This window comes from Eleutherodactylus coqui, chromosome 5 (genome assembly GCF_035609145.1).
Source record: "Eleutherodactylus coqui strain aEleCoq1 chromosome 5, aEleCoq1.hap1, whole genome shotgun sequence".
Taxonomy (NCBI): domain Eukaryota; kingdom Metazoa; phylum Chordata; class Amphibia; order Anura; family Eleutherodactylidae; genus Eleutherodactylus; species Eleutherodactylus coqui.
The window spans coordinates 195989839-196015384 of record NC_089841.1 but is presented as its reverse complement, the minus strand read 5'-3'; the positions used below and the strand labels follow the sequence as shown (position 1 = coordinate 196015384).

General features: G+C 42.5%; 1 protein-coding gene across 4 annotated transcripts; it reads left to right on the top strand.

Moving 5' to 3' along the window:
- JPH4 (junctophilin 4) lies at positions 1-25546 on the top strand. Of its 4 annotated transcripts, XM_066603979.1 has the most exons (6): positions 792-852; positions 1750-2477; positions 2685-3477; positions 23070-23188; positions 23968-24359; positions 24480-25546. In XM_066603979.1, exons 2-6 carry the CDS (start codon positions 2099-2101, stop codon positions 24558-24560), a joined length of 1764 nt encoding a protein of 587 aa, XP_066460076.1. In that variant the 5' UTR covers positions 792-852; positions 1750-2098; the 3' UTR covers positions 24561-25546. The 4 variants fall into 4 exon arrangements, with proteins under 4 accessions (XP_066460075.1, XP_066460076.1, XP_066460073.1 ...); XM_066603978.1 differs by lacking the exon at positions 792-852 and adding an exon at positions 1-47 and having other exon boundaries at positions 23968-25546; XM_066603976.1 differs by having other exon boundaries at positions 23968-25546.

Genomic DNA, 25546 nt, shown 5'->3' with positions numbered 1-25546 from the left:
CCTCAGCCTTCTGTAAAATGTCTCTACACCATCGGCATCATTCACAGGTGAATAACTACTCATAGCAAAATACGAGTGCATCCCGGAAAACATGGCAGGCCTGATTATAATTTATGAGCCTGTTTAGCTATATCCATGTTTATGTCTGTCAGTGTGTATGTAACAAGATAGCAGGGGATGCTGCAGCCCTCTTTTCCATGGCAACAGTTTCCATGGGACCGCCTCTCTCTCTCCTTCCTGCTACCATGGAGACCGTAGTCATGGGCTGCAAGATGTTGCTAAGGAGAAAAAGAAGGCTGTGTGCGAATGAGCAGAGATGTATACACTACAGTGCATGTGTATATACATCGGTAAATAATGGCACATCATGCAGCTTCAGAAATAAAGCCCCCCCTAAACCTGCAGTCCCACCTTCCTCAGTGCTCTTCATACATTTCTGTTATGCACAGGGGTGTCATATATGTAACATGCAAATCATATATGTAACATTACACCATACAAAGACAAGCTGCCCCTGGCCGATGGGCACCGGTTCATCACCAGTCGCCTCGACTGACCCCATTGCCCCCTCCTGCATCCATCCTTCTTCCACCCACCCCAGCATCTCTCCTTCGCCCACTGCTCATCTTTACCAGCACCCGGATATCATAAATGTTCCAAACTTCCAGCACACCTCCCCCCTGGCCACCACTAACCCTCTGTGCACATCTCCACCCTGACAGAAGCCCCTCCACATTCAGCTCTCCTCCTCCTTTCCATCCTCCACCCCCTCCAGCCGTCTCAAACCTGCATCTATAAGCACTGAGAGGTGAGTGAAGAGCTACGTGTGAGTGAGCCGATTCCAATGTAAAGGTGGGATGTAGGTGTATGATTGTGCTTGCACTCCATGCTGTACTCTATATGTGCCCATATCACCACATTGTCAGCGGGTATTTCATACGAATGATCAGTGGGCACCCCCTTTTGATCATTCCTTGTCTGTGTATGCACTTGCACAACAGCTTTAGTCAATACGAGTCTATATGTTGTTACATGTCGCTTGAAAATGGCTATTTAGTGTCTATTTTAGATAGTATTTCTAGATGTCTTCTGTATACATATGCATGTGATTGGCCTAGCAACATTAAGTCCAGGGTTTTTAGGTTGGCATGTGCACAGATACGTTTTTGACAATATTTATGCCCCTCGTTTGAGGTTTTCTATTGTGTGCTCTAACATAACACATTATATAGATATATATCTATATATATACATAGATATATATCTATATATAGGTACATATATATTTATATACACACACACACATATATATATATATATATATCTTTTACTGTACCCTCTGACTTGTTGTACAATCATATTCATATGTTGTCTAAGTTGCTCCATTTGTCAGGTTTACCAAAATCTAAGCCTGATAAGTTCTGCCAGTGTGTATGTATATATATATATATATATATATATATATATATAATATTTTTTTTTCATTTTTACTACACCTGATTAATAATTTACACATCTAGTGAAGCGTACAATCGTATGAAATAGTAGAATATCAGTAGATAAACAGTTTCAATCACCACCTTCAGCGGTGCGGAATAAGTTGGCGCTATACAAACAAAGACTATTATTATCTTTTTTTTATTACAGCTTGGAAAATGTGACTTCCTGTTCTCATGACTTTGACAACAGAGTGTTAACTCACCGAATTGTGTATAGTATTTGGTGTAAATGTCATATTCTCTTTTTCAGGTATTTTAGTAGCCACATGCACGGAGATTGACAGTCACCGACCATTAGAGAGCACACAAAACGGAGAGCTTCTACCTGGATGATGCGCAGACAGGTATAGGTGCAGGTGATAAAAGAAGTTGAAAACTACACAAACTTGCTTTCATCGAAACACCTTGGAAGAGAAAGGTGAATCTCTGTAGAGAAGAGATACTTTGACTAGACTGAGAGTGTATTTGAACCCAGCTGTTTGTTTATCAACGTGTGAATGCCAATGGGTACAGAGAAACTAATTATGCATAGAATGTGGAGCAGGTAATTAAGAGGCAAACTGGGGGTCGGACGAGATCGATGTGAAACCGGCTCTTGCATGTTCAGCGGAGGAACATTTGGATTTTCAGATGGTGGATGTTATGTTGGAGACTGGCATGAGGGTCGGGCACATGGATATGGGGTATGCAAGGGCCCTACAAGGCAAGGAGAATATAGTGGCCTTTGGAGTAATGGATTTGAATCTTTGGGAGTTTATACATGGCCCAGTGGTAACACATATCGTGGATACTGGGACCAAGGCAAAAGAAATGGCCTAGGCGAAGAGCACAAAGGGCGATGGCTGTATCGAGGCGAGTGGACACATGGATTAAAAGGAAGGCTTGGAGTGAGAGAGAGCCTCTCTGGAGCAAGATATGAAGGTCTGTGGACAGATGGACAGCAGGATGGATATGGTGTGGAGACATATTCAGATGGAGGTAAGACTGCAATCATTTATATTTTAATGGGATTTTCTCGTCTGAAACATATGACAAAGTACATGCTAAAGAAAAATATTATCTCCTTTTAAAAATTGAACCCATGACATTGGTCATATTTTGATAAGTCTACTAGTAAGTTGATCTTTTCACGTATATTCACACTGTTTAATTCTGTCTACCTATCATTGCTTTCCTTCACTGCAGGTACATATCAAGGACAGTGGCAGGCAGGTAAACGTCATGGATATGGAGTACGTCAGAGTGTCCCATATCATCAAGCTGCACTCCTACGTTCGCCTCGAACACCAACCCTTAATTCTTTGCCACAGTCCCCTGGTCCCCATTCTCATGCCAATCCAGAACTCCTGCCAGGAAGCCCAGCCTCTGGATCACGTGGGGGTTTTGTTTTGAAAGTTCGAGGGGTTGGATCAGATGGCCCTGGGCCTGGAGGAAGTGGTAAGCCCAAAAAAAGAGGCTTTTTTTTCACACGTTCACTCATACTCAGTGGTTTCCGACTTCATCGTGGATCAGACACCAAAGCACCTTCAGGTGGCCGTGACAACCAACGTAGTTCTTTGAGAAGTGAGACACGGGGGGCTGGAGGATCCTTGGGGTCTAGTGCCAGTCAGGATGGATCAAGTGCTAGTGTAGCTGAAACAGAGTCTGAGTTGCCAATTGCTGCATGGGAAACAGAGACTTACGCTGGTGAATGGAAGGGTGACCGCCGCAGTGGATATGGAGTAAGCCGAAGGTCCAACGGCCTTTGCTATGAAGGAGAATGGTTGCGGAATCGACGGCATGGGTATGGTAGAACCATATATCCTGATGGGTCACGCGAGGAAGGAAAGTACAAAATGAATATGTTGGCCAGTGGAAAAGTCAAGAGCTTGTTTCCACTACGAAGAGGAAAAGGGAGGGAGAAGGTGGAGAGAGCAGTAGAGGCTGCAAGAAGAGCAGAGGTTACAGCAAGACAGAAGCAAGAGATGGCAATAGCCAGGTAAGTGTAACGAGAAGAGATTACTCATACAAAACAGTAATTCCAAACAATAACGTTTAATTCTATTATAGTAATTAACTTTTTTCAATCCTTTAATGGCATTTTGCCAAGGCACAATTGACCATGTATTCCACACATGAACAAGGCTCAACTTTTTAAAAGTAAAAAAGTAAAGCCAATCTTGCCTTTCCTTTCAAAATAAATCATACTTGGCATTGCATAAGTAGCAATTTCCTGACACAATGTTATTGAAGCAATTTTTAGTGATTGCAAGCAGGATTGCAGCTAATTTAAACCCTTAAAGGGGTGTTTCCATCTCAGACTTTTATGGCACATCCAGAGTAGACTGATAGATGTGGGTGCCTCCTGTGGGAGGCCCAGTGGGAGACTCAGACTTATCTCAAGAACTTAGCTGCCCTAGCTCCTACTGCATGTAATGGCTGGTCGGGAGTATGGAAACAACCAAACGGTCTGCTCTACACTCTTTCTATAACTCCCATAGAAGTGAATGCAAGCTATGGAAACAGCATAACACAGCCCACTCGGCTGTTTCCTACAATTGGCCACCCCAACTGCCACATACAGAGGGGCACCGATTGACTGACATGGGAATACTTCTTTGATGCTTGAAGCTTTTTTGGCCTTGAAGGGGTTACTTGGTCACATATTGTTTTGGAAAACTGCTCACTGTGGCCGAAAAATATAAAAGAAGTCAATCCACCACTGTGCCTGTCCTAATGGTACTCGGTCCCCCACTTCTCTCTATTTCCTTCTGTAGTGGCAATGCTATCCTGACAACGGGACATGTGACCGCTGCAGTTAATCACTAGCCAAAGTGAGCCGTTGGTTGGCTATAGCTGTCACATGTCCCTGTTGGCAGTGATGTCATCACTGCTGCAGCAGGAAATAGAGACAGTGGCGGACTGAGCGTCATGGGAATGGGAGACCAAGTGCAGGTCTTTTATATTTTTCCATCACAGTGAGCAGTTTTCCAAAAATTTTGCATGGATAACCCCTTTAATTATGAGACAGTAACATGAATTTGTCATTTGTTACTCAATCAACATGAGTTTTTTCAATATGATATAATTATCTTGTCATTTATGCTACATCTTCTCTTTTGGAACTAAAGCTAGAAAGTAGCCTCAGTGACAGGAGAAAGCAGCCATGCTACTGGTGGTCTGATTTAGGGATCGAATTTGAGAGGTCACATGATCAGTCACCAGGATCGGCCCAGTACAGGAAGCTGCACTGCCATCACTATTGTGTACGGAGGGATCATTGAGCGTTTTGCATAATGTGATAATGTGACAAACACTACCCATACATGTTACAATAACGTTGGAGGATCCTGCCGAAAATGTGTGTCTGCGGGGCTCTCAACTGGCTCAGATGCCAAATGTGGGGGCATACCAGGATTGGACATATTGGACGTAAACAGCCAAATTCTTTCTTGTGTAGTGAGATAACCTAAGGGAAATAACCGTTGGTCATTTGAGCATTACCATACTATAGTATGTGTTCTGCCAGCTTTAGAAATAGCTTCTCTCTCTTCAAATGGGTGACCAGGTGTCTCTCACAGCCAGACACCTGACACGTGCCCATTAATGCAGTCGTGGTTCTGCAGCAACCTCATAAAATGCTATTGCAGATAACAATACTAGACTACTAGATGCCAAAATATAGCCCAAGCAGTCATTATGAGGTTATAGGTCGATTCCAGTTGAAGCTATTATTTGCATAATGAAACGTTATTACAATTTTCCAATATCTTTTCTGTATCAATTCCTCGTGATACAGTTACTCAATAGGAAGCTTCATTGTTTGCTTCCAGTGGATGACAACCCATCCTGGTCATGTGGTGGACACACAAGTGCAAGGCTGATCACAGATGGGGTACGTTCACATGTTGTGGAATTGGGGCAGATTTGCTGCAGCTGAAAATCCGTGATAATTTCTGTGCTGAAAGGTACATCAAAATCTGCAACATTGGTGTGGATTTTGGCACAGAAATCACACAGATTGTGTTGTTAATTTTGCATACCATTTCCAGATTTTGCCCTGTAAATGGGCAAAATCTATATGTGGAATTCTGACGTGTAAACGAGCGTTTCTGTGTCAAGAAGTGACATGCCCCTTCTTGATGTGGAAACTGGCCGAAACACAATTTTCCACATCACAATTCTGCACGCAGATTTTGCCCATTGAAAGGGCTAAATCCACGCGCATCCATTCCAAAAAGGATTTTGACACCGTTTTTAAAAGAAGAATTCCCACTGACAATTCCAAGGTGAATTCTGCCATGTAGACATACCCTCAGGCTAACTTCACACAGGCGAGTGCAATATGGGGCCGTGAATCCCGCCCCCCATATTGCGCTCGCCATCCATGTGAAATCGTCAGGGATGTGAGGCCTTTTCATGGGAACATGGGCTCGCGGCCGCAGCAGGGTGCATGGACTTTCTCCTATTGTTTTCCATGGGAGACCTCGCATCCATGCACTTTTCACATAGTGCGATGCTGCCGCCAGCCCCTTAAAAAGCAATGGGCGCTGCAATGTGAGAGCATGCAGAAAGACAGAACATGCTGCGATTTGTTTCTTGCATCGCTGTGCCATGTGGGAAAACATCACTTATATGTAGGACCCCATTCAAAAGAATTGGGCTCATATTTGTGCGTCTTGCAACACACAAATCTTGTGCGATTTTATCGTTTGTGTGAATCCGGCCTTACAGTCCAGTTATTAGAGCTGCGTCTTGTTATGAGCCATATGTGTCCATCAGATGACCAGAACATTTTTTTACAACTAGAAGTAAACAATGAATGTTCCCATTTAACCTGTTAGTGACTGCCAATATGCCTTTTTATGGCGATCACTAACACCCTTCATTCCAATACATGTACTTTTTTATGGCTCTGCATCGGAATCTCCTTGCTGTCTAACATTTTGGATGCAGAGGTACATTCTGACTGCAGCATCTAAGTGGTTGACAAGTGGAGAAGGCTCTATCTGTCACTCATTGCCCCTAATGTGATTGCGGGGTGCCGATGCCTTGCTATGGCAGCCAGTGGTCTATTTATGGCATCCGGTCTAACATCTATAGAGGCCTATTAGCCCCTGCTGCAGGAAGGTTCTAATAGTCTGCTGTACTACAATGCAAACATGAAAGAAAAATATTTCCTAATGAAGTTCACGCCTTTTAATGGAACTAAAATTTAAAGTTAAATAAAGTTAAAAAAATATATATATATATTTTTTTTTTATATTTTTTTTTAATTCAACACCCTCCCTTCTCTCATTATTTAAAAAAAATCTGGTATTGACGGATTTGGAACAATTCAGTCTAAAAAGTTAACATGGTATTTAACTGGCATGGCTAATGCTGTGAAAAAAAATTCAAAAACAATGTCAAAAATACTAATTTTGTGTATCCCAATTTACAAGAAAAAAAAATGAAGGAAAAGTTCATATGAGCCACAAAATGATACCAATAGAAAATAAGCCCCGAAACAGCTCAGTTGATGGATGACTATAAATGCCATGGGTCTTTAAATGCGACAGCACAAAGACTTTTTTTAAAGGCGTTGTCCAAGTTAATTTTTTTTGTAAATTCCTGCTCCTCTCCATGCCTACAAATAATGAAAGATTGTATACTCTCCTCTCTCTGTAGCTTAGTTGCCTCATCATCTGGTCTCCCCTATGACTTTCTATTTAGAGGTTGCAGTCGGTCTGTGTATGGTACGACACAGGCTTCTGCAGCCAATCACAGACCTCAGCATTCGAGCACTGTTGTCTGTGGTTGGCTGCAGCAGCCTGTGACATCCCATAACTAACCTGATTGCACAGACCTGACGTAGGGAAGGGAGCTATTTCACTGGAACAGAGGAGAGCCAGGAGGTGTGAATATATGATTAGAGGAGAAGATTCAGGGAGGAAGCCGGAAATCACACACTCCTTATCACCAGTGTCAGCACAAGGGAGAAGAGATCCCTCATGAGCTGTAGAAACAGAAATGAAGCGGTGCAGATACATGAGAGCTAGTGACGGCAGCAACATCCTGCACATATAGACCTTATATCCAACATGTATTTGTGGGAGAGGCAAGCCCACATGAGAGAAGTCAGAAACTAAGCACAGATTGCAAACTACATATCAGGGCATCTGGGAATACATAAAGGAGTGAAGATCGCCTAATGAAACTTAGCACAAGTTTTTTAAACCCAACGGAACCAATAACCTATGTAAAATGTACTTTTTTTTCAGTAAAGGTATCAATAGCCTTTAAAGGGTTTTTTCCAAAATGGAATAAAATTAGATAGACACGGAAAGGCTAAACATAGAAAAATAAACCATGTTCACCTTGTTTGTACACCCCCTCCACCCACCCTTTGCAGGAGCCTCGGTCCCCACCACCCAGATTATGAAGGAAGCTAAGGTGGTCATGTGCTGTTCATTGTACACGTAACTGCTCAGCCAGTCACAGGCTTCAGCGGTCACTTGCCCTTCATGGCAGAATCACCACCAGGGCTAACCTTGAGCTATATGGCACCCCGTGCAGAATTTTTTTTAGTGCCTCGTCCCATCATAACAAAGAAATTATATATATATTTCACTGATGAGCAGTCTGCTTGTATTCTACTTCTGCAGAAAGCAGCAAGATAGTAGCTTAGTGACAGCAGAACAGCTTGATGAATAAATATTGTACCAGAACCAAGTTTAATACATAAATACAGTACCAAAACCAAGCTCAGTAGATAAATACAGCACATGAACTAAGTTCATAACATAAATACAGCCCACGCTCTTAGCATAAATAAAGAACAAACCAACCTTGGTACATAAATACAGTACCAGAACCAAGCTCATAACATAAATACAGCCCAAAAGCCAGCTCATAAATACAGCATTAGACTCAACTTGATAACATAACTACAGTAGCAGAACATAGCAATCAGGTTGCAGGGCCGCCAAGGGACTGACGGAGAGAGTGCCCCCCTCTGTCTAACCGTTAAGATTCCATTCTTTATGTTTAGAAGATCCTTTCTATGACATAGCAAAGTCTATTACACCATTCCATACAATAAAAAGGTATCCCGAGGTATTCCAGCCCAAAGGAGACCAAAATGACTCTCTTTTGGTCTAACTTGTGTAAATGGAAAAATCGCAGCATGCTCTATTTTGCTGCGGATGTCCTCCATTGGAGTCAGTGGAGGCCGTCCGACCCTCAGCTCATCTGCAATCGGCATTGCGGATAGGCTACGGGTACCCACGTCATCGCCTAGCGCCAGCTCAGGAGATACAGTTGTTTTTTTAAAATCTGTACTGCGCATGACCGACGGCAAGCGCCTACGGTAATCCACAGTATAGGAAAAGAAGGTGCACAGAGTAGTAACTACAGGGTATCAGGCCTTCTGGTATATGTAGTGCACCATGCAGGCTAGCAACCTATTAGTGATGCTATATTTAAATCCGGCGGGCTACCCTGCACCCCAAAGGTGAACCACATCGGTACTGAAATCAATCAAAAAGTAAATGGACTGCGTACGGATACGCACAAGAAATCGATTGCTACATGCGTGAGATACGCGGCCATGCGTTGTACACTTGCCGCCTATACGTGGTCTTTTCTGGCAGAGCCGGCATCACAAACATCGGTAAAATGCTGCGGGACACCTGCAGCGTTTTACCCATACGCCCGGTGATATGAGGCCTTACTGATAATGATTAGAGCCTTCTGGCACAGTTATAATAAAGGCGATCATATTTCATCCTCTCTGTGTAGTGATTGCCTTAGCTTATTTAGGTTAATTTAACAGGTAATTATAATTACACTGTCCTCCCAGCAGGCAGGGATGGTACTGGCTCTTGCTGTTCAAGTGATGTTGTACTGATGCATCATGGGATTGGTATTAATTAGCTCAGGTCATCCAAAAGAGCCAACTCTTTCAGCTTCGAAACCACTCATCTTTACAGAATGTTCTACCATCTTCTTGTAGAGTCGAGAGGATAGCAGAACAGAGGACAGGCAGACCTTCACTTCGTCCATGTTTCCCTTTATGGTATGGCTCATACGCTGTAATGTGAAGTTATGGGGCACAGCCACCTGTCTGCTTGCTGTTCTACTCTCTCGTCTCTACAAAGGCAGAACAGTCTGAGTGACCACTCAACCCCAATGTAAGAGCTAGAGCTAGAGCAACATCCAGGTCACTAACAGGTTCCGGCTCCCACCGTTCCCACCGGCCACAGCATTGACTTGTTCATGGACAACTTATTACTAATTGCTAGAACAACATAGAAGAAGAGAGAAGAAAGAAATCTGAAAATCAATATGGTGTGTGATATGTATCGGACAGGACAGTTTTTCACTGCATGGAAATTAGTACTGTATGCATAGGAGACATCCTCTTAACACTAGGCCCCACCTTTTAAAAAGTGTTGGAAATCGGTGTAAAACCTCAAAATGTCAAAATTTTGGCAAATTGTAACTACATCAAAACTTGCACAAAAATTGTGACTTTTTGATGTCAGAATTGTGGCACAAAAAGCATAATAAATATGCCCCATTATCTTCAATGTATAGAAAATGTTGCCTTGAAAGTCAGAAACAGACTCTGCTAGTAAGGTGGATGGTGATAGGCTCATAAGTCACATATGGCTTGATCTCAAATATTTATAGAATGGCTAATACTTGTATGTATGTTTTTAACTTTTTCATCTGTTTTGCTCTCAAGCCTCCTGGGCTATAATAATTACTCTATTTTTCTGACTTTAAAACACAGTTTTGAGCAAGACAAAATCTTTCTGAAAAGTGTTTGCGAATTAGCGTCCAGAGGAAGGGGTGTCTGAGAGACCCAGAGACCCCTGACAGCTTCCTTAACTTCTTAGGGACCAGCCTATTTTTTGCCTTAAGAACCAAGCGATTTTTAATGTTGCATTTCAAGAGCCATAACTCATTGACATAGCCGTATGAGGGCTTGTTTTGTTTGGGGGGTGTACTGTATTTTGTAATATCACCCCTCTAGGTTGCATAGAATGTGTTACAGAACTTTTATTACATTTTTGGGACATTATGAATGCAGTAATACCTATTATGTGTTCCTTTTTAAATACATTTGTGGGTATTTTATCCATTTAAAATGTTCTTTTGTGGGGAAAAAGGCATGTTTTGGATTTTTTTCTTTAACTGAAACTTTATTGAACTTTTTTTACACTTTTTTTTTAGTCCCTTAGGGGACTTCAATATGTGATTTTTCAATCGCTAGCGTAGTACACTGCATTACTTATGTAGTGCATTTTACTAAGCCTATGACATCAGCCTATTAGACTCTGTGGGAGGGAGGGTCTAATAGGCTGAGTTACATGGCAGACATGGAGGCCTTTGTCAGACTTCTGGCTGGTGTGGGAACCTATTGGTACCGTGCAATCACACTGCAGGGTGCCAATGGGTGACAGATGGAGCCCCTTCCTCCTGTCATCTGCTTACGTACTGCAGTTGCTATTGCTCGTGGTATGTAAGGGGTTAAAACTGCCAGAATCTGAGGTTTTTCTGCTCCTGGCAGTTAGAGCAGGAGCCTGGCTGTCAGTAGTGAGCCAAGCCACTGCCTTAAAAAGATGTATGTGCAAGTTTAAAGCCCATTAGTGAAGTCAGTAAAAAAGGCATATTGGCCATCACTAAGGAGTTAATGATCCGACCGTGCACTGATACAGAGGAGAACTCTGCAGCCATACAGAGCGCTGCTACTCTCCCTGACCGATCAGTCTCATCCAGCAGATAACGCTGTAGATCACTCGCATATCTTCCCAGGGTTGCAGATAGTCCTCTGTAAGTACAAGGACAGACAATAGCAGAGATCCAAGGTCTTGCAGTAGCAGCAGGACCATGGATGATGTCATGACCGTGTGACCAGGAAGGTCATGTAATACTACACGTGTATGTGCGGATTTAGTGATAATAAAATCAGTGTTTAACATGCCATCCCAGATGTGTGTATGTAGCAGAGCTGTGTATGTGCATGTATTTAGCAGAGCTGTATGTGCATGTATGCAGCAGAGCTGTGTGTGTCAGCTCATGTACAGTGTGCGGTCAGCAGCGCGGTGTATGTGTATGATGTGAACTTATGTGCTTGCTCCATTGTTTGAATGGACATACTAGGTTTAATAGGAGCTGACTGTTCACTGTTAACCCCCTTTTCCATACTAGAACACTAAAGTTAATGATGGTAGCCCTTCCACTTTGTTAGACCCCCAAGGACATATAAATCAGTATGAAATATGTTTTCCTGTTTTCTGATGTCTAAATCCGGGGTGCGTCTTACAGTCCGAAAAATACGGTAATGGCTGTGCAGGCAAAATTGCAGAGATCATTTATTGTTGATGCTCTAAGTGCTTTGCAGCAAAGGAAAATTTAAGATCAATGATAATGTTGGAGAGGAGAGAACTGTATGGTCAGATGCAGGTGAAAGTCCAAACAATGACTTCCTTGGAGATAAATTACTGATCTGCTGTCAATAGAGAATTCTACACATTATTCAATGGCCTCCCAACCTCCGCCATTTATGTAGAAGGCTAATTTCACACGGGCTAGCGCGATATCAGGCCATGAAACTCGGCCCAATATTGCGCTCGGGAACGTGTTATTTCTCCACAGATGCGAGGCGGGGTTTTTTTCCAGATATAAAGCCATACAACAGATATCCACCTCCAGTGGCCAGGATCTGAGATAACTCATATCGCAGTTTAACCTCATAGAAGGTCAAAAGCGACTACAGGATGTTGTTGGGTTACTATGGCCTCTGGGGTCATACCAATTTACCCCAAGGCTGCCATCTTATTCCAACTATTATACCCAATTAGAGGCCGGATGTAATAGGATACGGCTGACTGAACAATACACTGCAATATCAAGTGATTGCATGATAAAGTTCCCCTGTGGGAACAGAACAAACGTAAAGAGTAGCGTAAAATGTAAATAAGGTAAAAAAGCGTAAAAATGTATAAAATGTTTAAACAAAAAAAAATAAACATTAAAAAGTAAAAAAAAATAGAATTGGTATTGCAGCATCTGTTCAAGTTTAAACTTTTGAAGTATCGTGTTATGTATCCCTCATGGTGAATGGTGTAAAAAGAAAATAAATAATAAAGCAAAAATTGCTGGTTTTGGTCACCTCAGCTCCCAAAACAGGGAATAAAAAGCGATCAAAAAGTTGTTTGTACCTTAAAATCGTACCAATAAAAACTACAGTTTGCGCCGTAAAAAAAAAAGTTCTCACTCAGCTCCATCGATAGAACAGTAAAAACGTTATGGCGACACAAAGCAATATAAAAATAAGTTTTTTAACTTAAAAAATAATTCAAATAGGAATAAAATGTTATTATTATGCCTCACAGTGAATGCCATAAAAATGAGACAAAACAAAAAAACTGTGGCACAATTGTGGATTTTTTCCAATCCACTCCACAAAAACTTTACAAAGTTTTTGAATGTTAAATGGTACATTTATGTACAACTGTCCCTCCAAGAAAAAGACCTCATATGGCTATGTCGTCAGGAAATATCTTTAAAGTCATGTGGGAATTAAATATTGAAAATGTTGCCTACACTGTCGGGAAGGGGTTAAACTAGAAATTAATTTGGAACACTTACATTTATAAAAATGGCTTCTAACTAATGTTTCTACATTAACAGTAAATGTAGACTGATGGATGTCCTGCAATACTATAACCATAAGTAACAATCACAGAGAAGGAAAGTAACAAGTCCAGTCTAGGATACATCCTGGTGGAGCACCCTGTGTCTCAGTCATAAAAACAAGGTAAAGGGGAAAAAAAACGGATAGCAAAAAATGGAAGATAGGTGGAGAAGGAAGCGTTCCTGTTAAAGGAGAGCCAGGATAGGATGTCAGTGGTCATTATGTCAGAAGTCCAGATCCCTAAAGAGACATATTGGAAATTAAAGAGGTTGCTGGGAATATAATTTGATCTGTTGGCCTGCAGAATTACAGATGTAGCCATAATAATTCATCCAGAGACAGGTGGTACCATCGTTACAGGCCCCTGTATCTGTCAGAACCATTTCCCGGCACCTGGCTGAAGGACACGGCCATGTTCATGTCTGGAGACTTCAGGGTGAGCTCCTCAATCCTGCCTTTGCTGTGGAATGGTACACTGTCCCCCACTGCTGGTGTGATGGTCGGGGGGGGGGGGGGGGGGGCATCGCATACGACAGTCAGTCATCCCTACTAGTCGTAGGAGGGACAATGACAGCTCAGCAATATGTTCAGGACATCCTACAGCCACATGTGTTCCTCTCATGGCGGCTTCCAACAGGCATTTTCCAGCAGGATAATGCTCCACCTCATACAGCAAGCGTGTCACAAGAATGTCTGCACAACAGTACAACATTTCCATGGCCTGCCTGGTCGCCAGATTTATCACCAATCGAACATGTATGGGACCATGTGGGACACCAACTTCAACAGTTTACAAGTTTGCATGATCTAGAGGCTCAGTTACAGCAAATGTGGACCAATATGTCACAGGATACCATATGGAACCTCTTTTCCTCCATGCCCCTATCACATCTCCTATCCAAGCTACAGGAAGTACAACAGGATACTAAAGCCTCCATGCCCGCCCGTATCACATCTTGTATCCAAGCTAGAGGCTGTACAAGGGAGCACTTCAGCCTCCATGCCCGTCGTATCACATCTTGTCTCTAAGCTAGGGGTGATACAACATGGTACTAGAGCCTCTATATCCACCTGTATAACATCTTGTATCCAAGCTAGAGGTGATACAACTGGGTACTAGAGCCTCAATGCCCGTCGCATCACATCTTGTATGCAAGTTAGAGGTGGTACAACAGGATACTAGAACCTCTGTGCCCGCCTGTATCACATCATGTATCAAAGCTAGAGGCAGTACAACAGTGTACTAGAACCCCCATGCCCGCCCGTATCACATTTGTATCCAAGACAGAGGTGGTACAACAGGGTACTAGAGCCTTCCTTCAAGTGGTAAGTTTTCCACAATAAATTATCCTTTTGCTCTGATATCGTAATCACTTATACGAGGGGTTGCTGATAAGTCTTTGGCTTTAGAAACGAGATAGGAAGATGAAACTTTACATTTATTTCACATACTCTCCACTGATGTCAACACACTTCTTACATCGGTATTCTAAGCCTTGCAAAAAGAAGGATTTCGGTTGTGCCTCAAACCAGTCATCCGTAGCAGCCATGGCATCAGAAATGGTGTGAAATTTGGTATCCTTGAGGTGTTTCTTCAAGTTTGGAAACAGATGATAGTCGGAGGGAGCTAGATCTGGTGAATAAGGTGGGTGGTCAACCAGCAGGAAGCCTAGCTCCACCAGTTTTGCCGTGGTCGCTTGTGCAGTGTGAGCAGTGGATAGCTTGCCGCACCTTTTGGCCTTCAGAGCTGCCTTCAATTGGTCCAAAAGTTCAATGTAATACCTTGCATTGATGGTGAAACCATTTTGAAGGTAGTCCACTAGCAGCATGCCCTCCTTATCCCAGAACACAGACGCCATCACCTTAGTGGCTGATTTTTGCACCCTGAACTTCTTTGGGCGAGGAGAACCACTGTGCCTCCACTCTTCTGACTGCTCCTTGGTTTCAGGGACATACAAATAAATCCAGGTCTCATCCATAGTGACCAGTCGATCCAGGAAGTTCTTATCAGTCCGGAAACACTGACAAATGGGCCGAGAAGTTTTCACTCGCATGCTTTTCTGATCTGTTGTCAAACATTTGGGGACCCACTTTGCAGATAGCTTCTTCATGTTCAAATCTTCATGGATAATGACACAAACACGTTCACGAGAAATCCCCATGATGTCTGCTGTGCTATTCCTTTAGCTGAAATTGGCCGATTCTCCAGTATGAGGTTGTGCACAGCATCAACGATCTCCAGAACAACAACCTCTCTCGGTCGTCCAGGACGTTCCTCATCATTGGTGCTGAAGTGGCCCATTTTAAATTTGGCTACCCAGTTCTTAACTGTAGAATATGAAGGACATTGATCTCCCAATGTCTGCGACATATCACCATGAATATCCTTCGCGGACTTTCCTTGCAGAAGCAAAAATTTTATCACTCCTCTGCTCTTATTTGCTGTGAATATCGCCTTAGACTCCGCCATTTTGTTTTCCCGCGTGCCGAGATCACTGTTGCCATAAGCTACAAACACAAAATTTTGAAAACATATATTAGACACATAGGGCTTTCATGTGATGTAACATTTGTTACCACAGAAACAAAAAAAGAAGACAGCCAAAGACTTATCAGCACCCCCTCGTATCAACATTACAATCACACAGAGAAAGTTTAATTCTATTCCGACAACGTCTTCTAGTGGGAATTTTTCTTTATAATGAGTGTATTTGAGGTTTACAGGGGGTATGTTGTCTGCCCTGAGGTTTATTAATGGGCTTTCATTTCTAGCACTCCAATCAGATGTGTATGATGTTCACACTATAAGATCCCATCTCCAGTAAAACTCTACCAAAGGGCATTGGGAAATCTAGACATTCATACAATTTCTTCTATTTCTTCTTTCAGCTTACACAAGCCAGTGGCAGTTTATAGGCCATGAGGAAAGCATTGCGCTGATCTTCCTTGGAGATTTCCGTACTTGTACCCAGTATGGAATCACTATAAGAGTTTCAGTGCTGAGAGAAACTTATAGACCATAAATAAAATCTAACTGGGAGTGAAGGTTTATTACAAGAAATTTTCCTCAGTGGTGAAAGACATCCACCCAAATTGTTAGCTTTGGTTCCTTTAAAAGAGTTGTGTGAGATTAGCAAACGGCTTCCAGAGGCAGCGCCACTCTTGTTCATAGGCTATCTTTGGTATTGCAACTCAATTCCATTAATTTTAATACCAACCACAGCTCACCGCCAGGAATGGCATTGTTTCTGGGGAAAAATACCTAATTCCTAATCTTACACAACCCTTGTAATTATGATGTACAATGTGACATCCTATAAGACACCCGGGTACGTAGGAAATGAATCTTTATTAGGGTCAACAGAGAACAGAGTGACATTATGACGTCCAAATCTCTGTACCCCATACAGAAGGGTTACACAGAATTATATACGAAGTAGGCTGTCTCACTAGATGTTAACACTATTGGTTGACTGTTATCTGTGACATTAACAAAGACCAGGAATAGAGATGAGCGAACAAACTCTTTTCAGGTGTTTTTGCACTCGAGCACCGCGTTTTCCGAGTAACTGACTACTCGGACGAAAAGATTTGGGGTGCGCCGGGGGTTGCAGAGGGGAGTGGGGAGAGAGAGAGCTCCCCCCTGTTCGCCACTGCAACCCCCCGTGCACCCCCTGTGCCCCCGAATCTTTTCGTCTGAGTAGTCAGTTACTCGGAAAAAGCGGTGCTCGAGTGCAAAAACACCCGAAACGAGTACGTTCGCTCATCTCTAACCAGGAAGCATGTTTTTACTTTCACTTAGCAAGTTTTGCACAGAAAGGTGGGAGGGAGACAAGGTGAGGAGAAGGGAGAGGGAGGGGCTTAGTGGGTGAATTTCAGGCGCTGCGTTCTAGGATGGGGCTGTAGCAAAGGTGTGCAGGGCCCCTTTAAGAGGAAGCAATGTGTGACATGGGGGGCTAGGTAGTCTGGGAGCAGCTAGAGTGAAAAACCGGGATTGGCTGGGCAAGAAGGAGGTGTGGGGATATAAAAAGGGGGGGGAGGAGAGTGAGGGCCATCTTTGAAGAAAGGAACAACGGAGAATGTCCCTTCCTCTTGCTCAATAGTGTAACATGGAAGTGAGTATTTATTGTCATGGCAGCGGTTGGCGGGTGGGAGGTCCTTGGAGTCAGTTGAAATTGGTTTGGGGGGAGTTGGGTGGGCACGGTCTCACCTGTTAAGACTCTCTCCTTGTGTAATTTGCTGGTGTCTGGTGTGGTGTGACTTGGCTAGTGGCGGGGGGCAGTACCCTCTCCGGCCGTAAGTCACAGTAGTAGTAGCCACCCAAGGCCAGCTTGTGATGCCCCTGAGCCTGTCGGTACAGTTGGCGGCAGTGTTCCCGGTTGGAAGATGTGTAGCACCAGGTTTTGTGGCTCCAAGGACTCCCCCTGGTATGTGTTTTAAAATATGTTGTGTTTTAGTATATTAATAAATTGGCTGCTTTGTCCAAAAGAGTCTGTTTGTTGTTATTTGGGAAGTGGTATGGCCACAGCATAAGGGTACTCTGGCCTCCACGGGTCATGGTATCTGGTTACACAGTGTATATCAGCTACAGCTCGCAGACTGTATCACACAGGAGAAGATGAGATACATAGCTCAGCAGACTGTATCACACAGGAGAAGATTAGTTACATAGCTCATCAGACTGTATCACACAGGAGAAGATTAGATACATTTGGGAAGTGGTATGGCCACAGCATAAGGGTACTCTGGCCTCCACGGGTCATGGTATCTGGTTACACAGTGTATATCAGCTACAGCTCGCAGACTGTATCACACAGGAGAAGATGAGATACATAGCTCAGCAGACTGTATCACATAGGAGAAGATTAGTTACATAGCTCATCAGACTGTATCACACAGGAGAAGATTAGATACATTTGGGAAGTGGTATGGCCACAGCATAAGGGTACTCTGGCCTCCACGGGTCATGATATCTGGTTACACAGTGTATATCAGCTACAGCTCGCAGACTGTATCACACAGGAGAAGATGAGATACATAGCTCAGCAGACTGTATCACACAGGAGAAGATGAGATACATAGCTCAGCAGACTGTATCACACAGGAGAAGATTAGTTACATAGCTCATCAGACTGTATCACACAGGAGAAGATTAGATACATCACTCAGCAGACTATATCTACTTTTGTTAGAGAAAAAAAAACTTCTTTTAGTCCACTACATTTATACCAAGGGGAGTTAATAAAGGTAAAATTAGTACACAATAGCTACATTTTATTTAGTAGATGCTTATGTAATTAACAGAACAATACGTAATATGCTTCAGCCTTCGGGCTGATAACAGAAAAACTAGAGCTTATATGTCCTCGTAGCACAAGTATACGGTTGTTTTTTGGAGTTGTACATACCTCAGTCATGTACTTACATTTTGAAACTATCATCTATAAATGTCACATCTGTTTGCTAACATATAATAAATGTAGAGCAGACATCAATCTGTACCTTGGCATAACCAGATGCAGAGATTCAAGTCATTAGAGTGCGCCTCTTATGGATCGGGCATTTAAACTGGTCATGAAAGCGTGACCCCAGCATCTGTATACTACTTAATTATTTAGTCTTGAGAAGCCTAGTAGCATAGTGGGAGGGCTAGAGATTTCAGGTTTAAGACTAGTTGTAGCAAGTAGGTTTGGCAAATATGTTCTTTTACTGTATTCCTTTGTGAGTATTCACCAGGCCATGTTATTTCCAGCTTTTTGAACGTACTATGTTATTAAACATATATTATCACACCTCATTACCATATCTTCAATGATTTATATATCTTACAAGGATAACTTGCTTGTCCAAGTGCTGCTGGCAGGCTTCCAAGAGGCTGAGAGGATATTGTTCTCCCTTTTTAGTTTACATTTAGCCAGGAGCAAATTGCAGAGAAGCATAAATTACATTTGTAAGCATTATGGTATTATCTGCTCTTTTTCTTGTATTTGCATTTTATCGACAGTATACAGTTAACGCAGTTACAGCCATGGAAGAAATCACTAACTTAACCATCCTGCACTTGACATATTGAAGGAGAAGAAATTACTGTAGAAATTAATTAACATTTAAAGACAAATGGGAATTAATACAAATAAAATAAAGATGAATTCGCTACTTTTAATCTAAATAGGTTTAAGACAATTTAGGGTGGTTGATCTTGAACTAGACTCTATATGTCCACAGGCAGATCGGATCCCGCATGCTGTAGCGGTAGACCTGTGGAAACCATTTGCGGGAGATCATGGATGTAATGGTTTTTCCACGCAGATGTACGCGGATCATCCATGCGGAAAAAAATCCACAACCCCACCTCCCTAATTGATTTTAGCCTTCAAAAATGGAGCATGCTGAGATTTGTTTTCAACACCAAATGGTCCGCAAATCAGATCTGCATTAGAGATGAGCAAGCATACTCGCTAAGGCAAACTACTCAATTGAGTAGTGCCTTATTCGAGTATGTGCCTGCTCGTCTCTAAAGATTTGGCTGCCGGCGCGGGAGAGCGGTGGGGGAGAGCGGGGAGGAACGGGGGGGGGGAGATCTCTCTTTCACTCTCTCCCCCCCCCCCCCCCCTGCTCCCGCCTACTCACTCCCGCAACTCACCGCTCTCCCGCGCCGGCAGCTGAATCTTTAGAGACGAGTGGGCAGGTACTCGAATAAGGCACTACTTTGCCTGAGTGAGTATGCTTGCTCATCTCTAATCTGCATGCTTAAATTCAGTTTCGGATGACAATGCTTTCCTATGAGCACTTTGAATTGCGTATCTTCCGCGTGGTTGACACGTGCGGATTCCGCAAATCCAATCCGGTCGTGGTTATTGGGCCTTAGGGTACTTTTACACGTAGCACCTGAGCACAATATGTAACCTCGATCGCTCGGGCAGTCAGTTTAAACCCAAAGATATAAGTTTTTGTTTTATTCAAGATTGTTAGGTTTGCTATACCGGTAAATGAGAACAACTGGACGATCGGTGTTTAAACCGAACGACTAGTGAATGAGGCAACGATGATTTTCATGCTTGCATGAAATGAACGATAAACGAATTATCATTCATTGTTCGCTTCCTTCTCAGCAGTACAAAGGCCTCATCCCCTTTATTGTTTACTTAGATAAAAATGGCATGTCCATACTTTAGTTGGATGAGCTGCAGTACCAAGCGCAGTTGATCGTACAGATGAACCACTGTATCTAGGTAAACAACCAAGTTATAAGCCTAAAGAACCCCTTTAAGTACTGCTAGCCACATTAACTTCATAGTATAATCAAATAACCGCCAAACAATCAGTGGTTTGATAAACTGATGACATTTTCCTTTAGAACAGTGATTATGGGCAAGATCCCTCTACCCAGCAGGCAGCATGATGGTTGGCCAACAAAGGCCCTCAAGAGTGCCATGCACTAGACGGGCAAATACATTATAAATATAATTACCGTTACATGCAACATATACCGATATACAATCAATTTTGATGAAGGATAAACACTATCTTTATCATTACAATGGTTTTAAAACAAATGAAGATAATTGCCCAGTGTAAACAGGCCAATAGGTGGTCCCTCAGAAGAGGTCCAGATGAACAAGGTTCTGCATAGTTCAGTACATATTTCCATATTTTACTCCTTCTTTGTATGTCAAAGAAAGTTAAGAGAATTTAAAGAGGTTTTCCGAATAATTGATTTAATATAGTTTTGGGCTCACTTTCCCCAAAACTTTATAAAATCAATATACTGACTGTGGCGCTGGACCGCCACTTTGGTGCCACAGCATCTGACAGTTGAAGTCACCCAGATTGAAAGCCTGGTGACGTTCTGTAAGCTTGTCATGTGGGCTTCTAATCTGCCTTTAGCAAGTTTACGGGACATCACCGATGACATCCCTCTCTAGTCTTCTATTGACCGCAGTGGTCATGTGGATAAACTACCTGCATGACCGCTGCATCGCTTGTAAATAGGAGACTGGAGCAGTGGCGAGCGGCGTTGGGGGAGCAGCGCACAATGGGAGGTGAGTATTTTGTTTTATTTTTTTATATATAGAATGTGTTCCCCAACTGTCAGCATTGTTAGGGGGAACTCAGAAAACCCCTTTAATTTACAAATAGTATTTATTATAAAGGTCCCACTGCTTTGTGTCTACAGCTTCTATGCACACCTACGGAGGTAGTAGCTGCCAAGAGAATATTTGTGGTGCGCCAGGCCATTAACATAGCAGGATTACTCTCTTTGTGTACTATGCCATTCATACATTAGGTATTACAGGGGTTGTCCCACTTAGGCCACATTCCTCTGCATAGGTCATGAGTAGCTGATCTGCAGGGGTCAACTGTCCAGGAAGTCCACCAATCAGCTGATTACTGGGTTGGTGTTCTGATGAACAGAACAACTTTGTTGCCAGAAGCAGACAGCTCCGTACGTTGTGCAGTGGCCAGGTGTGGTACTGGAGGCTGAGTCATATTCATTTCAATGAGACTATCTATGCAATACCACGCTGAGCCACTGTGTAATGTACAGAGCTGTCTGCTTCTGGCAACTCCATACTTTAGAACACAAACCCAGCAGTCAGCTTTTGATAACCTATCCACAGGATTTTCAAGGATAGGTCTTCATAATATCTTCATGACCATAATATTGTTTTCTAGTTAATGAGATCTTGAATATTAAAGGAGTTGTCATGTAATTGTCAAAAGTGTGGCAAAGAGCAGGGAATGCGATAAGGTAAAAGAAATAGCAATAGTATTACAACCTCTGGTGGATACATTATAAAAGTTGGATATTCTTCATATCGGGACGATACCTGGAGTACTAGTGGGTGGAGGGGGGAGGATGTACATACAGTTAAACGTGGTGATCACTGGTGCCAAGAGACCCAAGTCGCTGCTCTGGCTGACACCACCATTCCTGTAAGGATGACATTATGTACATTATTTACGTGACTACTGCAGCAAATCACTGGCCTCAAGCTATGTAACATGTTATATATGCAAGCGTCACTTCATTTGTACTTGTCACATGAACAATGTATGTGATGTAATTGCTAGAGGAGCAGCGAGGGTCACCAGAGAGGGTTGAATGGGGGAATATTAGGTATTTTTTATTTTATCCCATTGGCAACACTTAAGGTCCCTTTACACGCAACGATTATCGCTCAAAATTCGTAAAAACGATGGCATATAAGTAATAATCGCTGCATGTAAATGTTCCCATTGTTTACTCTTCAACTGAAGGGTGATTTAAGGTGAGCTTAAAATTCATCCTTCAGCCAGAGAGTAGATAACAGAGACCACACGCTGTGTTCTCCACGGGAGCGGTTGATTACATTGTATTCATACTGACAGCCCCTGACAGCTTGTGCAAGAACAAAGGAACTGATTGCTGAGCTCAGACCACCTACTGAGTTCTGTAAGCAGCTCTGGAGGTTCATTTGCATGCAAATGAAGCTGATAAAGTGCTAATGCGCATTAGTGCTCATTAGTAATTTGTGTAAAATGATCGCTAAAACTGTCAACATTTCAATCCTTTGAAAGAGTGTCCTTGCGTGTAAATGAGCCTTTAGCTACAATGTTGAAAATCCCAGACAACCCCTTTATCTATAATTAAAGGAGCTGGCCCATAAATTTATGATTGCTGGGAGTACAACTGTTGAAACTCCAACAATCACAGGAACAGAGGTCCCGAGTCCTCTGTGTCAATGAGGCAGTGCTCACACATGTGCAGACCTGCACCATTTGCTGTCTGTGGACTAATCAAATATGTAGCATAGTGCTATACTTGGCTATCTCTCAGCCTCATAGAAAGTGAATGGAGATTTTAAACCTTTTTTAATCTGCCCTTCTGAGGTCTCTTTATGTCTCTTTTTGCATGTCAGTGCTGCTGATGCCCATCTTCAAGCTGATTCTGCTTCTGTAGCTGCACAACAGGCACTCGAAGCATCTCGTACTGCTCGAATTCTCTCTCATGACCTGGAGGAGCTGCTGGAGACACCAAGTGAGCACATAATACATGAAATACATTTGCATGCACACAAAATATCTGGACACACTAGCTAGGAAACTTTGGACCAGTTGCTGTTGCTCAGGTTTAGAAATCAAGGTGCGTAAACGTTGCAGTCCAAATAATTCATCTGAGCAAATATTGAACATGTATTAATATTAACATTAAGATGTGATTGTTCTCAGTAAGAGAAACCAAGTAATCTTGTAGACATGATACCTTTTAATGACTAACAAAAATGCATGATGTTACAGCAAGCTTTCAAACCTTATCTTCTGAGGAAGGACCCTGTAAGGTCTGAAAGCTATAACATTGTTAGCCATTAAAAGGTATCATATCTACAAGATGACTTGGTTTTTCTCACTGAGAACAATCACACTTTGCTTTACTGGCTAACACCGTACCAAACGCTTTTTGTTTTAATTAACATTAAGAAATTAGTGGTAATTAAAGATATCCAATCATATGTCTGAACTTTATTTTCTAACTGCTCTGTTTTATTTGTACTAATTGTAATAAGTATCTTTGCAATAGTATTACAACATCTTGTAGATACTTTTTGAAAGTTGAATATTCTTCATATTGGGAAGATACCTGAAGCACTAGTGGAGGGTGAAGGATGCAGATGTAGTTAAATGTGGTGATCACTGGTACCAAGAGACCCAAACCACCAGACAAGAGCCTCTTGGCTCATGTGCCACTGTTTCATATATATCTAGTTGGCCAATATTTGATTAGCTTTCATTATACAGAACATGTCAATGTCTTTTCAGGCTCGCAATGTGTACAGGATGAGGAGGAGCACAGTGTTGAAGGTGATACGCCTTGGCTTAGACAGTGTTCCACCGAAATGTGTAATGACGGAACACCTTTGTCTGACCAAACTCCGGAACCAAGCTTGCCTCCCAGCCATCCTGACACCCCCCCAGGTCTGTTATGCAGTCATCTCAGAGACGGGACTCCATGCCCCCCCATCCAGGAAGAAGATTCTCCTTCTCAGGTGGGAACGCCTGCACATGTTGTTGATCACCCAGTGGAACAAGAAACAATTGAATCCATTCCTGAAAAAGAACTAAATAACCCTTCACCCAGCATAGAATGCATGGAAGAACCAGGGGATACAGGGGGGACACATGAGCCCCCCCCAAAACCTCGTATGCAAATGGTGAGATTTCCTTACGGATCTAAGATTTGTTCTTGTGTTCTCTTTCTGCTGTTTTTCCATCTGTGTACACTTTGCTCTTCATGTTTCTCGCTCTCTGATATTAATCTTCCTCTTCTGCAGGATGCTGACCCTCTTGTGGTGGCTGTCGTGCTGTTTCTTGATGTTTCGCTCGCATTCCTCATCTCGTATTTTCTAACATGAGATGAAAAAGTGTTCTTTTATGACACTCTCACACAAAGTCTCTCCTATCTGTCTCTCCTTCTCTACCTCTCTACCCCTAATGTTTACATGAAAAGGGCTTCTCTCTCTTCCTTTCTCTTGACTCTCATCCTTCGCCTTTGTTTCGTACTGTTACAACTTCTCCATTTCTCTCTTTTGCTGGCAACACATCGGACCTTTTAACCCAGATCAACTGTCTCTGTCAAAAAGGTCACACAACTTTTAAAGCCAGTTGCAGAGATCCAGTTTTAGGGGTAGAGTACAAAAAATTTGTCACCTGGATGATCAGTGCCCATTCACACTTGTCAGCGTGGCCGTCAACTTGACAATTTTTTTTATCCTTCTTAGAGAAATCAGATTTTGATCATACAAGTTGAAATCCCACATGGCACACAGCCACGTATTTGGCGTACACTGAGCAAATTGGTCAACGAAATCCTTCGATGGTGTAGCCAGCTTTAATATTAGTAGTTCCATCAATCCCTATCAAAAAAAGACTATGACTGTTGAAACTCTTCTATCCATTCTGTTCTTTTCTTCTGTACTGTTTTCTTCATTTCTTTCTCTTCCCATTGAGTATGCTTTCAAGGAATGTGATGATCCCATTCAGTATATTTGCAGCATTTGTTTTCCATTGCAGCAGAATTTTGTACCTAAACTCATTCCTTCAACAGCCTCAAAATCAACCCACCATGGATATGCGCCCCCTGCCTGTATCTCTCCTTTTTTCAGATCCTTTTTCTGTGCTTCCCCAACTCTCCATGCCTTTTATTGACTTCTGTATGTCCTGCCATATTGCCTGAACCCTTGCTTTAATATATCGCCTATTTATCTCCTTTAATTGCCTTGTTCCCCTGTTGCCTCATGCTTTATGCCCCCTTTTCAGAGCATGCACTCCACTCCTATTTTTGTAGCAGTATTTTGCCTTTGACTGAACCTGAAAGATGCAAAAAATAATATAATTTAAA

Coding starts and splice junctions, on each gene's coding strand:
- JPH4 (XM_066603978.1), top strand. CDS start 2,099: ATGTTCAGCGGAGGAACATTTGGATTTTCAGATGGTGGATGTTATGTT. Junction 2,478..2,684: donor GGAGACATATTCAGATGGAG/GTAAGACTGCAA, acceptor CCTTCACTGCAG/GTACATATCAAGGACAGTGG. Junction 3,478..23,069: donor CAAGAGATGGCAATAGCCAG/GTAAGTGTAACG, acceptor TTTGCATGTCAG/TGCTGCTGATGCCCATCTTC.